This window comes from Seriola aureovittata, chromosome 4 (genome assembly GCF_021018895.1).
Source record: "Seriola aureovittata isolate HTS-2021-v1 ecotype China chromosome 4, ASM2101889v1, whole genome shotgun sequence".
Lineage (NCBI taxonomy): Eukaryota > Metazoa > Chordata > Actinopteri > Carangiformes > Carangidae > Seriola > Seriola aureovittata.
Window position 1 is genome coordinate 11,801,515 of NC_079367.1, and position 13,720 is coordinate 11,815,234.

The window sequence follows — 13,720 nt, forward strand, 5'->3', positions numbered from 1 at the left end:
TTTTGGAACATCCCATTTTAAAGTTTCCAGTGCCCAAACACCATCATCTGCCCTTTTTATGGGGTGGCGTTGCTACATTCATTTTAAATAGCTGGAACAAACACAGAGACAATTGTAATCAGGATTATGCAAAGGGAAATGATGCATCATTCTGCAGGTGCAATAAAACTATCTGGAAGCAACCGCTCAACAAGCTTTCAACAAACGGGGATTATACCTTGACTACATCTGGGAACTAACCTGGCAGTGGGACTTTGCCACCACCCCTCACTGACCACACCCCCACCACTGCAATTCAAATTGCCCATGTAATTACATCACCTACATAAAGGACTTACCCCAGACAAAAGTCCAAAGGCACTGCCTCTTGAAAGAACACCAAAATATTATGAATACAGAGCAGTGTGCATAATGTCATTGTGTGTGGGCAGTGAAGAGGTGCGAGGAGGGCACTTGGGTGAGTTTGGCAGCTTAACATTTAACTGCTGTGCATGCACCGGTTTGATCAGTGTTGATTAGCGCATGCCAATGTCACCCATGTATCCTCTCACACTTAATCAACACGTTGGGACGAGTTATTGCCGTCATTAACCCACAGCTTCTCATAAAGGGCTCAGTGTGTATTGAAGTGTGGCTGGCAGAGCCTGAGATGAGTGTGTTTGTGTGTGTGTGTGTGTGTGTGTGTGTGTGTGTGTGTGTGTGTGTGTGTGTTTTAAAGAGCTAAGGAAGTCAGACATAAGAATGTGCATTAGTCAATGCAATCTGTTTTAGTTAAATGTGAAGTGTGTGTGTGTCAAAGGGGCTGGATCCCCAAGCTGCTGTGTCCCTACCGTGTGTGTATGTGGTCGGGTGGGCACACTGTGGGCAGCGGTTGGTGGGGCTTGGAGCCACTCAGCTAATGGGGCAGCTGGCACAGCCTCAGAATCCATCAGGCCTCATTACAGCTCCTGTTCAGCCACTGTCCGCTTTTTTCTTTCCTCCCCTCCTTCTTTCTGTCCTCACCCCAACCCTCCTTTCCTTTCCTCTGCCACCCGTCCACGCAGCCAGCCCTATGTGGCATGTAACTGCCCTGCTCCCCTTGCTGGAACATACATCACGGCCCCAGAGAGAGAGAGAGAGAGAGAGAGAGCGAGGCCATCACAGCTGGCAGCTCTCACGCTGATTGACTTGGCACCCATGCTGACTCAGACGCCAGGGGAAACATTTTCGGAGAGGGAGGCATGGGTGGGTGTGGGAGGGTAGTCTGCAACGAGGGATGGGGGTGTTTGTGTAGAGTGGTACTTGCTAACAGTTGGCACAAGTGTGTGTGTGTGTGTGTGTGTGTGTGTGGGTGGGTGGGGAGACTCCAAAATTCATCACATCAAGGTTTTGTTGTGTTTACAATAATGGTAGCACCTCCTCTGTCGGTTTGGTGTCCTCCCATGTGTGTGTGTGTGTGTGTGAGTGTGTGTGCAGAGCAGGCCACTCACACCCTGTCATTTTCTTCCCCTTCCTCTTCTTCTCTGCATATCTTCTCGTCTATTCTCCACCCCTGCCATCTCCCTCTAGGAAAGCACCAGAGCTTAAGGTTGTGGTTTCATTACACTGTTTGTTTTTCCCCCTAGAGGCTACAGGTCATTAGTGTTATTGATGGACACTCAGCACAGGACAGAGCAGAACAGCCGTGCACATGGTTTTAATATGACGACTCTAATCAGGACAGGCGTGGTGGCAGAACCACTTGGAGTCTGCTATTGAAATCATCTCATTCTTTACTCATGGAGTAGATTAGAGAGTAGCTCATCAGGCCTTCAGCTCCACGTTTGAAGGAGTGAAAATAACAGTTTAGAGTTCTGGTATTGTCGGAGTAACCTAAATATATATGCATCAGTATCAACTGAAATGTTTGTACTTTGTTATGTTCATTACAGTATACCAGAAGCCTGCATAATTATCCCACTAGATCCACAGAGCTTTCAGTCTCTTTTCCATTTTGAGTGCCATCTAGTGGTGTAAATAGCAACGTACACCTAACTACAGCTACACATTTAGGTTTCAACACTTCACTAATTAAATAAAAAAGAAACTTCAACTATAGTTTCTAGTTAGAAAAAGTCATAAGATGATTTCTGCTGAAACAAAAATGCAACTTTTGTTCAGGCTTATAGTCAGACACATCTAACCCGAAGGTACGCTCTTCACACCACACGGATTCCACAGAGTGTGGGAGAGTTCATTGATACGCATCTTGTTGCAGCCTTCACATTTAACATTTATTTTTCCAGGCAACAACCAAGCAAATGGTGCAGGAACGTGTTGAAATGATTTCCCCTTCATTCCTTTATCTGAGCCGACAGCTTTGTCAGCTGGAGTTCAAAACACTGTGGCCTTCTGGGAGCTCTGGTTCAATGCAGAGGGGCAGAAATTATCTCTGGGACGTGAAGCTATGGCAGTAAAGTGATAGAATCTCTTGTGCAAAGAGTGGTGTATGCTTAATTACAGTGAAAAAGTACCCATGATGCGATCTTACCTTTTACGGGCTATTTCATCGCCAGTTTCCTGCACCCTTCTCTCTCTCTCGACAATTCCTGATAAGCCAGTGTGCGTACAACAGAAGGCCATTTTTTTCCTCCAGAAGACTTTAAGCACAAAAAACATTTTTTTGCATGTATTTGTAATAAAACAAAAGTGGCTTTTAAAGTACTGAGATCATTTTAAGTGAACCAAGATGATGTCTGAATCAGCTCATTTTCCTATGAGCATCTTAAATCAAAAAAACTGTGCAGCCGTGTGCTAAGCGTACATAAGGTTTGGCTTCCACCGGAGCTACTTCTTGATCTTACCATTTAGATGTCTTTTGGCGTGCCAGCGCCTCATTTGTGGCACTGCTCTCTGCCGGCATTATGTGTGGAGAGCTGATCCAACAGTGCAGTGGCCACCCAGAGCTCAGTGGATGGATGGCCTCTCTGGGCCTGTTTGACTGGAAACAGGTGTGTGTCATCTGAAGATGAAGGCCCGGCTGATAAACATTATTGGAGAACATCTGCTGCTTGTCACAACACAGGGCGCGCTGGAACGGCCTCCCATCCATCAGCCACACCGGAGAGTGGGTGGTGGGGGGCTCCATCCTCTGCTGGCGGGCCCGTTCACCCATCACTCACCTCGGGGATGCTGGATGTGGGGTGCATGTTTGGTCCAGGCACCTGCTTGCCTCTGCCGGACCACAGCCGCCTCTGGCCGATAGAGGAGAAAATGCTCCAACGCACATGAAAAATGCCTTGGGGATAGCACTCTCTCTTCCTCTGACACTGACACCCCCCACACACACACACAGAAGAACAGGCACATACACACACCTTACACCACCAGTGCACCCTGCTCAGGTGCCTCCCACACCCCCACCCTCTTTATACTACTGTCAGGGAGGCAGACATGGCCTTAATGCTTGACCCCTTTCGGGCTGATGAGAGATGCCTGGTAGTAGCCTTGCACAAAAACACACACTGACATATCCACACACACAGGATCCCATAGGTCTCTTTGACAGCTGGACCCTCTCTCCCCCTTTTTCTACCTCCATAACTTTACTGTGCCCTCCGCCCCAATGAGCGATCACACAAATCACTACCATGCAACGCTGCATTCAGAGCACAAAAGTCAAAAATTGACGGTTAAAAGCAGGTGTCCCCGTATGTTGTTGTCATTTATTTGGTTCATGGCTCTTCTTCACTTTGTTGTATTTAAAACACAACCACAGATGAAAGAGACACATCACGGAGGAAGCAAAAAGACAACGGGAAGATAAAGTAAAAATCAAACAAAATGCATCACTGTAGCACCGCTGACCATCAGGAAATGAGCACAGTAGGTTATGACGGATAAATGACCTGAGATATAATACAAATACAGTTTTTGTAAAAGCTGAACCCTCAAAACAAATGCAGACGTATGGTAAATGATAGCAGTAGTGATATGGGATGGTTAAAAAAAGGCTTCTAATTTTGTACAAAGTATGTCAAAGTTTATTAACATCAATTTTATCATTTTTTTTACCTGACTCCCAAACTCTGTATCAGCTGCCGAGTCAATAAACACAGATTCGGAAAAAGTGCAATTTGCATGCAGTAAACTCCGTGATCAATGCCAATAAATGTGTTCCTAATGCTGGTAAATGGAGCTTGTTCTTGTCATATTCAAAATTAAGAAATAACTTACGGGCGGACAATATTTTACACAGACATCTGTAAAAGGAAGGTGTATGAACAGTTAAATAAGTTAAGGTGAGGATGAGTCCTGCAGCTAGGAAAAATCTTGTTTGGAATAATCTACAAATGTATGAACTAGCGATGGGAGCTGGATTCTTTTGGGAAATGATGCAGTTTCACAAAGAATACAATGAAAATGTGTAAAAATCAAAACATAAAATTGTAACAACAAATTATAAGCAAGGGAATAAACACAAACATAAGAAATATGTAAGTAATATGATTCCCTGTGTGTATGGCAGAGACAGAGAGACAGTTTGATGAGGATGCAACCTCTGTCTGAAGGATTCACATCAACACAAAAATCAGCATTTTTATCTTGCAATATTTGTGTGTAGTTACAGGCTTCAAAATATTCTTAACAAATATTTAAAGAAAAGAATTTGCCAATTTGATTTTGTTTGATTACAATTAAACTCCCCATCTACTCTAATGTGTTTCAGCTTTGAGGCTGTTTTCACACTCACCTGCTGAAGTGGGAAACTTTCTGTCTGCTCACCTTAAATCTGATTTACAGACAGATTTGTGGCATGATTTGTGCCAATCATAATTCAATACATAACTCACAGAAGTGTGATATGGAACCCTGAACCCTCCAGTGCACTTACACTGAGAAAACACATTTCACTAAAAGCAGGAGATATCTTCTGTGGAGTAATTAAAGTTATACTGATAGATTCTGGATTTCTGCCGGAGTAGATGCAATTTCCAGTTATTTAACCATGTGACTGAAGTTTGTTATGGAAAAAAATATCAGACATAAGTCATTATTCAAAGCAGAGTATTTTTTATATATTTTAACATATGTCTGGAGGTTTTTTTTTTTTTATCTTGAAACATCCTCTGCTTCGGCTCTTCTACTGGACCATATTTTTGTACTGCAGTCCCTGTGTGTGTGGATCTTGGGGATTTATTTTTCAGAATAAGTATATAAGTGACCCATATACATTTCTAAATCTGTTTTAGAGGCATTTAATTTTCACCAGAAATATGCTTGGCATTCTGTCACACTAACCATTGAGTTTTTTGTGGACACAAAAAAAAAGCAGATGTAAAGGCTCTCCAGCTACAAGAAAGTCTCCGATTCAGTCACACGTCTTGTCCAACTGCCCTTAAGAAAGAAACTGAACCCATAACAACTCATTAGCCGTCAAACTGGAAAGCAAAATTAACCACTTTCAATCAGCGATAGTAACAGATGTGATGCAGGTATTTGTGTGTATTGCTAAAAAGTCTGTGTAACCCTGGACTTTAAACCTTACGCAGACTGGGGTAGGTTTAGAGCTTGTGGTCCTTTGAGGGCCCCTCAAATGCCAGGTTCACTGGTTGATTATCTTGAACTCCGGGCTCAGTGATGTGGGGCTAGTTTCTGACAGCTGAGTACCAGTTTCACGAAAACATAGTAACACCAACATCACCTTCACCAAGATGATCGTAGTAATGTTTCACACAGCCAAGCCCTGTGTTTGAATGTCCAGTCAGGAGTTTGCACCTCTGCTTGGGTTATGTGGTTTTGCTTCCTGCTCTTCTCTTTCTCTGGGACACTGAGAAGTTCAGCAGTGCTGGGGTTTGGTGTAGCAGTGCTGAAAAGGAGAAGAAAAAAAAAAAAGCAAGAAGACATCAGCACTATTTGAAAATCAAAAGCAAATGTTCTGGGGTTTCTGGAGGAGAAGTAACTGGTGTGTAGTCTCCCGTGTGCTTGGCTTTGAGGAGGTAAAATGAAGACAGCCTCAAGCCTGGCTCCATGCTGGGTGCAGATTAAAATAACTGTCAGGAGACAGGAGCAGCTATTGAGGGAGACAGGGTGACACACAGAGTGATGGGGCTCAGCCTCTCACACTTCATGACACAGTATTTCACTAAAGCTGGTTCAGCTTTACAGCCTGTGACCCTCTGTGTGTGTGTGTGTGTGTGTGTGTGTGTGTGTGTGTGTGTGTGTGTGTGTCCGTGTCCGTGTGTGTGTCCGTTTTGTTTTAGCTTGACAACCCTCTGTGTGTATGCGTGTGTGGATGGCAATAGGAGCTTGCAGGAGGTTTACCTTCACTACAGGTGGGACCCAGCCAGGTGAGCGGGCACAGACATCGGCCCGTCAGCCCGTCGCAGTGGGCCCCATGGGAACACTGGCACGGCAGGGAGCAGTGGGGGCCAAAACGATCCCCACCACAGTCTGTAAAGAGGAGAGACGTTTAAAAAAGAAAAGAGCTTCTGCAGAACAGACACACATAGTTAACTTTTAAATTTTAACATCTTTTTTAGTCGTGTTAATAAAAGTGTGGTTCCCTCGTGCCTACTTTTTTCACATCTTTGTCCTGTCCTCCCTGGGGGACACAGACACCGTCCAGTCGATGGGTCACACGGGGCCTCACCAACACAGTCACACGACTTAGCACAGCTCAGTCCAAAGCTGCCGGCTTCACACCCTGAAAACAAAAAACACAGATACACACTCACAAATGTAGCTGCACTGATGTAGTTATGGACACTTTCATTGCCTTCATTAATCACATAACCCTCCTCTCTGCAGACTACAAGAAGGATGGACAGTCAGCTTATTGGTGAACTTACTTTTTAGATTGGAAAAGGTAGCGGTCGCACTAAACTCCACTTATGTTGAGAGAGTATACTATCATTATCTAACATGCCACAACCTATATGTATCTATTTATCTAGTCACATAAAGGACAAGTTAACAAAATGGACAATGTCCCAGAAAGTCCCAATTCTTATACACAAAAGTGCATTTAGTGATAAGAAAATGTGCATAGAGATTTTCTCACACAGACACACACACACACACATACACACACACACACACACACACACACACACACACACACTGTCTCTGCCTTACAGCTGCTCTGCAATGCTCAGTCATATCTCCTGCTGTGACTGAAGTGGCCATTTAGGCACTCACACTGCGGCTGAGAGCCCTGTGAGCAGGCAGGAGGGCACAAGGATGTAACAGGAACGCATTAAGCAGTCGGGAAACACCTGTCTCTCATCAAATAACCAGCCTGCCTGCCTGCCCACCTACCTACTTGCCTGTCCTTCTGCCTGCCAGAACACACTCACAACTTTTTTTTCTTTTTTTGTGTTGGAAATCTCTTATTCATTCATGCTCATATCTGCCCATGTACAACAGCAGCTGGGCATCCAGGTGGTTGTTTTTTTTTTTTTTTAATGAGCAGTGCTTGTGACTGTGAGCATGACATTGTTTCTGTCTTCTTGGTCCTAATGGAGTGTAAGTATTTCAAAAACATTAAATAATTAAAATATAAAATATGAGATATCTGTTAAAAGGGAGTGCAACTTTACATCTGATAATTAACGTTTGGATCTTCATATGTACTCACGTCTTTGGCATTGTGGCCCATAGTAGCCTGGTGGACACACACATTGGCCTGTCACATGGTCACATGTCTGACCGACCTTACAGTCACAGGTATGGGCACAGTTGACTCCAAAAAACCCTGAGGGGCATTCTGGGAGAGACATGAGAAACAGAGTTGAGGTTAAGGTTACTTGTTTAAGCTTATGGTTAAAAATCGTCATGTAATCATGTTGTATCAAGGTTCTTTCAAGTCCCACACTGTCAACGATTTCACAAGGGAAGCAAAGAAAAAAATCATATCGGTTTCAAAGTGTCAGCGAAACAAGTAGTAACCTTATCACCAAGTTTCCTTTTGTATTGTAAGTGAGGGTTTGCATACTGTGTTGACAGGAGTGGCCGTAGTATCCAGCAGTACAGCTGCAGGTGCCAGTGAAACGGTCGCAGGTCCCATTGTTGAAGCATGGACAATCTTGTGCGCAATCAAATCCATATTTTCCCTGTGAACAGGCTACACACACACACACACACACACACACACACACACACACACACACACACACACACACACACACACATGTGAACTGGATTGTAACTTCTCAATTAACAAATCAGTGGTACTCGTGAAGAAGCAACAGAAATGTCTAGACTAAATACAGTGATGGTGATAAACGGCAACTTTTGATAAGACTTCTAACGAAGCTGGGTCATATAAGGCTAATGGCAATTATCAGCGTTTATCAGCTATAAAACAAAGTCTGTCAATCAGCATTTTACATAATAAAAAAAAATGTAAACTCAAAATACAGTAAAACATAGAAAGGACAGGTACATAGTAATGTGGGAGCAAAAAATTAGAAAATAACGTTTTAAGCAGAAATAGCGTTAAAAACAATATGGGGATAAAAATGGGTCCTGAAGAGTTTTTTTTTTAATAGTCATCTGATAGCATGACTTTTTGTTTGCTATTCTTTTTCAAAGTTTTGATTTCCCGTGAACAGAACACAGTTTTGTTTAGTTCTTAGTATTTTCTGTTGTGTCTACTGCCTCTGAAGCTGTACCTGTGTCACACTGTGGTCCAGTCCAGCCCAGTCCACACTTGCAGGACCCGTCAACAGGGTCACACAGACCCCTGTTCTGACAGCTGCATGTGTTCCTGCACTGCAGACCGTAGCGCTCTCTGGGACACGCTGCAGACACATCCAGAAAACATCAGAGCGAGACAAGAGCTCCAGGCTCTTCTGTTCTACTCAGCAATCACACCAACGGGTGTAACACACTGATAACACACAAAGCACAGTGTGTGCTCTCTGTCTATCTGTCTCTTTCACACGTACCCACACACTTACACACACACAAACACACACACACACAAGACTGCACTAACCACATTCATGTTTATTTAAGCAACAGTTCATTAAAGAGATGGCAAAGTAGTCTAATTTGGCGCTGATATAAAAGAATAATCATGTTTCTTTGGGTAATTTAGATTGGGAACACAATAAGCAAGCCGTCTTTGATTTTCCTGTTTATTTATTTGCTTCCTTGCCAAATCCAGCGACACGGAACACAGAGAACGAGCTACTTATAGGTTTCTGTAAACATTCAACAAGAGGAACTTAAGAGGTGGTATGTCCCAAGTACATGCAGGAGGCTAAAGAAGAGAACATTTAGCACGGGCAGCGCTGGAAAGCCCCCGGTTGCAATCCAGCTGAATTGCTGATAAAGGGTGAGATTAAGAAAACTCAGCTCTGCCTCCGTTTCCCGCGAAAAACAGTCCTGTGATCATCAGAGGCCTCACACTGAGGAAATGGAGAATTTGTTACTTAAATATACAGTGAGAGATGTTGAAAAATACACCCTCATTTTGGTGGTGGTTTCTCACTTTCCAGTTAGGTCTCCTATTTCTGAAGAACTCATTAGGGCCAATGGTTTCCACTGATGCATGTCAGCCTCAGTGCTGACTCTTTGCATACTCAAGAGAATGGTAAGAGATAAAAGGCTGAATACAAACCATGTTTGATATCTATCTCAAAGCTCAATGATAAATTGCCTCTTGTAATTTAGTAGATATTTCTTCTTGCCTCAAAAAACTATCACTACATTTTAAAAGTGCGAGTATGAATTTTATACAACAAGTAATACCCTTTCAGCCAAACTGTATTTGTTAATAATTGTATTTTTGTTTTAACTTTTTAACTCATTTGACAGTCCTTAATGTTGACTAATTAATCATCTTAACTAGTGCAAAAATATTGATTACACATCAGACTTTGATAAAATTGACAGTAATAAAATTATTCACAGTGGTATAATATGCACCAAGTGAACTTTGTTTAGTTATACCAAAAGGGCTGGTGTGTCATAGGTCGCTAGTACAAGCCAATCAAAGACGGCATCAGTTACCTTGCTGGCAGGACTGTCCCATCCTACCGGGGGCACACATACACCTCCCAGTTGCTGTGTGGCACTGCCCTCCTTCCCCACAGGAGCACAGCTTAGCACAGTCTTTCCCATAGTATCCACTCGGACAACCTGCAGAAATAAACACGCCCTCATTTACTCAAAGCAACAAATCAAAAAGTAACGAGGATAAAAGTCTTCATATCATAGACCTTGTGGGTTGGTAGTTGACCAGCATCCCTAAAACACTAACTCCAAGTAATTATAATACCGGGGTGCTAAAAGTCATGACTCTTTCCTATTTGGGAGAACAAACAGGTGCAAGTTTTCTTGACTTACTCGAGCTGCAGTCAGCTCCAATGAAACCAGGAGAACAGTAGCAAGTCCCAGTCCTAAAGTCACAGCGACCACCATTGATGCAGCTACATCTGGACTTGCAGTTTGGCCCAAAAGTCCCTGCTCGACATCCTGGAGACAAACCATGACAACGAGCAGGAAAGAAAAAGAGGAGGAAAGGTAAGTGTTGTAACGTTGTTTGTTTGAAGTGTTTAATCCAGTTTTTTGGGTTTAGGTTATTCTACTTGCAGAGTTAAGGTGATGTTTTGTTCTTCAAGTGTTTTGCAGGTCTTCTTCTTTTCCCTCATTGGGTGCCTGAACCATCTCACCTGGAGCTTGTGCCAGACTGTCAGCTGTTTGTCACTTTCTCATCAGTGGACAGCTACATCAGCCTCCCAGAACTGGTGTTTCTGGCCTTTTTAGCCGCCAAGCTGCCTACTTATGTGTTGTGGTTGTTTTTTTAAGGCCTTGTTAGTACGATTCTTTCTTGTCCTTGCTGATTGAAGTGTTTCTGTTGTTCTTAATGCAGAGGAAGCTTTGTAGGGTTTCTGTGCCTTTTTTTTTGTTGTTTTTCTCATGTTTTGTGGCCAGTCAGGGAGGTTAGAGATTTCTTTTTGTTTGACTTTACAGATTACCTGAGGTATATTTCCTAGATAGTAAGGGGAGTTTTGTCTATTATTTTGGCCTCAGAGACCCCAATGTTTTTTTTTTTGCTTCCCTTAATTTAATATTAGTAGTTTGTTGCATTTTGTTACTTGTGTTACTCTGATATTAAACACCCGCTCCTGTTACACTTGCCATGTGTCTCAGTCACCTTGTGAACTTCATGTTACTCCTCATGTTCCCCTGGACATTTTTCTTAAGAGGGTCGTAACAGGTGACATGTTAGCACAACCTGATCTGCTTTGTGCTTGAGGGAAATTATATGCAAAAATCTGAGTAATAAATGTAAAACCAACACTCTGCCCTTATGGCAGGTGAACAAAAGGTCACTAAAGTTCTGGCTTTATCTATGAATAAGATATTAATCTTTGACTTCAATGGAAATCTACCCTGCTCCCATTTTTTCCACCCAACTCCCTGTTTAACTAAAGGCATATTAGTACATGCCCAATATCAGTCCACACTGACAGCAGGAAGAAAAAAAAAAAGCGGTGTACTCACGTAGCTCACAGTGTGCCCCGTAGTAACCAGGTAAGCAGCTACATTTCCCCGTCACAGGATGGCACTGCTCTTGATCACCTGAACATTGGCACAGCTGGCTGCAGTTTTGCCCGAACATGCCAGCAGGACAGGCTAAGACAATACATCCAGAAACATATCACATACTGTAGATGCTACACGGGTAAAATTATAAGGAAACAAACTTCATATTTTGTCTATATCTGCAATGCGATGTTGCACGCCAAAAATGAATCAAAAGTGAAAGTCCAGCATTGCATTGCATTTAAACTACAACAGCAGATATGGCTTTACACATGCACACACAGGTTCAGTAGTTTGTGGGAAGAAATACGAATGCCATTTCCCTGTCCTTCCTCACATTTCTCTGTGAACATACTGGGACATTCAGTATTGACTTGCAACAAAACCAACACTCCCAACAACTTTCCCTGGTGCCTAAAACCCAGATGGACGCACAGGGACATTCTTTCACACACTCCGTCTGCATACATACGTACACGCTCATCACAATAATGAATGGAGTCCACAGACAATCAGTCATAGCGAACAAGATGAATCTGTGAACCGAACATGTTTACGGGTGAGACCGCAGCACTCAGCTACTCAGTCAGGCAGCAGCAGGCAGCGTGGGGGACAGATAAGAAAGGACTCCAGACTAAAGAGGCAATTACGGCGCTGTCATTATGCATGTCTGCCTTCCAAAAGCCCTTATCCGCCGCCGAGGAGACAAAAACAATGCCTTCTGTTTTACTTGGCAACCGGTGTGTAACATTTATCAGATGTCTGGGGGAGTGTGTGAGGAGAGGAAGGGAGCTGAGGCAGTGAGGGGGGTGGTGGTGGTGGAAGGAGTGGTGAGGGGCTGAGTAGTGAAGCTGGTCGTATACAGTCCTAAAGGATATGGTCGAAATAATGAAACATTAGCATAAATTCCTGTGACAGTAAGGCTTTGGTACTGGTGTAGAGTGCATTTCCTGGAATGGAATAAATGGTAATCTTTTCCAGGAGGACTATGAAAAAAAAGGAAATTTTAATTAAGAATTAACAGAAGGATTCTTGGTGATCACTTCAATCCCATGATGCCTTTTCTTCCTGATGGGAGTGTGGCAAGGCACAAATGTCAACCAAATGGTTTTAAATGCATGACAGTGATATTAGCCGTGTGCCAAGGCTTTTTCAATAAGTTATACATGAAAGACATTTGTGAGATACAGCCGCTGCTCACCTCACCGTTAAAGAGCAAAGTTATGAGGAAAAATGTTTCTATTTGTGTCATAAAGTTTTGTTTTTTATTCTTTATAGTCTTACTTTTCTCACAGCCAGGCCCTGCGAGTCCAGCTGGGCAGCCACAACTCCCCGTCTCATGGTGACAGGACACCCCAGCCTGGCACTGACACCGCCGGGCACAGGAAGCGCCGTAGGACCCCGGGAGGCAGGCTGGGAGTGGACACACACATGCGGGCACACACAGTCAGTTTACTCTCATGTTCAAAGCTCACTCTATCGACAATTTCATTCACTTGCATTTTCCTCGATCCTATACACACTCACGTTTGTCACACCTGGCTCCCCTCCAGCCTGGCTCACACTCACAGCCGCCCGTCACGTGGTGACAACTGGAACCATGGATGCAGTCACACCTCTGCTCACAGCCCTCTCCAAAGAATCCCTTAGAACAGGCTTCAGACAAAACACACAAGCATTCTCGTTCAACATGCAACATTAGCGGCTGAAAAGAAAGTTTTTAAAAAATGTCAAGGTTTTTTTGTGCTTATTTACCCAAGGCTAATTGCACAAATTGTTTTGACACAGCAAGTTTTATGATTCCAGAAGTAAGTAACCCTGCACTTTTCTTTTGCTGCTGCTACACTGAAATGTTAACAAATGTGGCACAGATGCAAGCTGGGAGAAAAGGCTTCACTTCTCCAAGTTGGATGGCAGGTTAGCTAGATATCTATATGTCTCAATGGGAGAGGTGAAAAACACGTAATACTGTGTATTATGCCAAACAATAATTAAAAGACAATAAATAAAAAGTGATGTGTAATACAATAGTGCTGATGTGAAGTTTAGGAGGTCACCTGATTGACAGCGCTCTCCTGTCCAACCAGGCTGACACACACATCTTCCTGACACCTTGTCACATCTCCCTTCATTTGTACAACTGCAGGCCTGGGTGCAGCTCTCTCCATAACGTCCTTCCTCACACTCTAGGAGAGAGGAAGAC

The 13,720-nt window shown here is 43.4% G+C and overlaps 1 protein-coding gene across 1 annotated transcript in view; it reads right to left on the bottom strand.

Annotated features, from left to right (window-relative positions):
* Positions 1-3,896: 3,896 nt before the first annotated feature.
* megf6 (multiple EGF like domains 6) overlaps positions 3,897-13,720 on the bottom strand; it is a 55,312-nt gene continuing 45,488 nt past the window's right edge. The window contains exons 27-38 of the mRNA XM_056374703.1: positions 13,575-13,703; positions 13,045-13,173; positions 12,802-12,930; positions 11,476-11,607; positions 10,315-10,443; positions 9,979-10,107; positions 8,634-8,762; positions 7,955-8,083; positions 7,598-7,726; positions 6,536-6,664; positions 6,283-6,411; positions 3,897-5,827 (exon numbers count right to left, since the gene is read on the bottom strand). Of these exons, the coding sequence (XP_056230678.1) occupies positions 5,748-5,827; positions 6,283-6,411; positions 6,536-6,664; positions 7,598-7,726; positions 7,955-8,083; positions 8,634-8,762; positions 9,979-10,107; positions 10,315-10,443; positions 11,476-11,607; positions 12,802-12,930; positions 13,045-13,173; positions 13,575-13,703 (1,502 nt within the window). The 3' untranslated portion in view covers positions 3,897-5,747. The remainder of the gene's footprint in view (positions 5,828-6,282; positions 6,412-6,535; positions 6,665-7,597; positions 7,727-7,954; positions 8,084-8,633; positions 8,763-9,978; positions 10,108-10,314; positions 10,444-11,475; positions 11,608-12,801; positions 12,931-13,044; positions 13,174-13,574; positions 13,704-13,720) is intronic.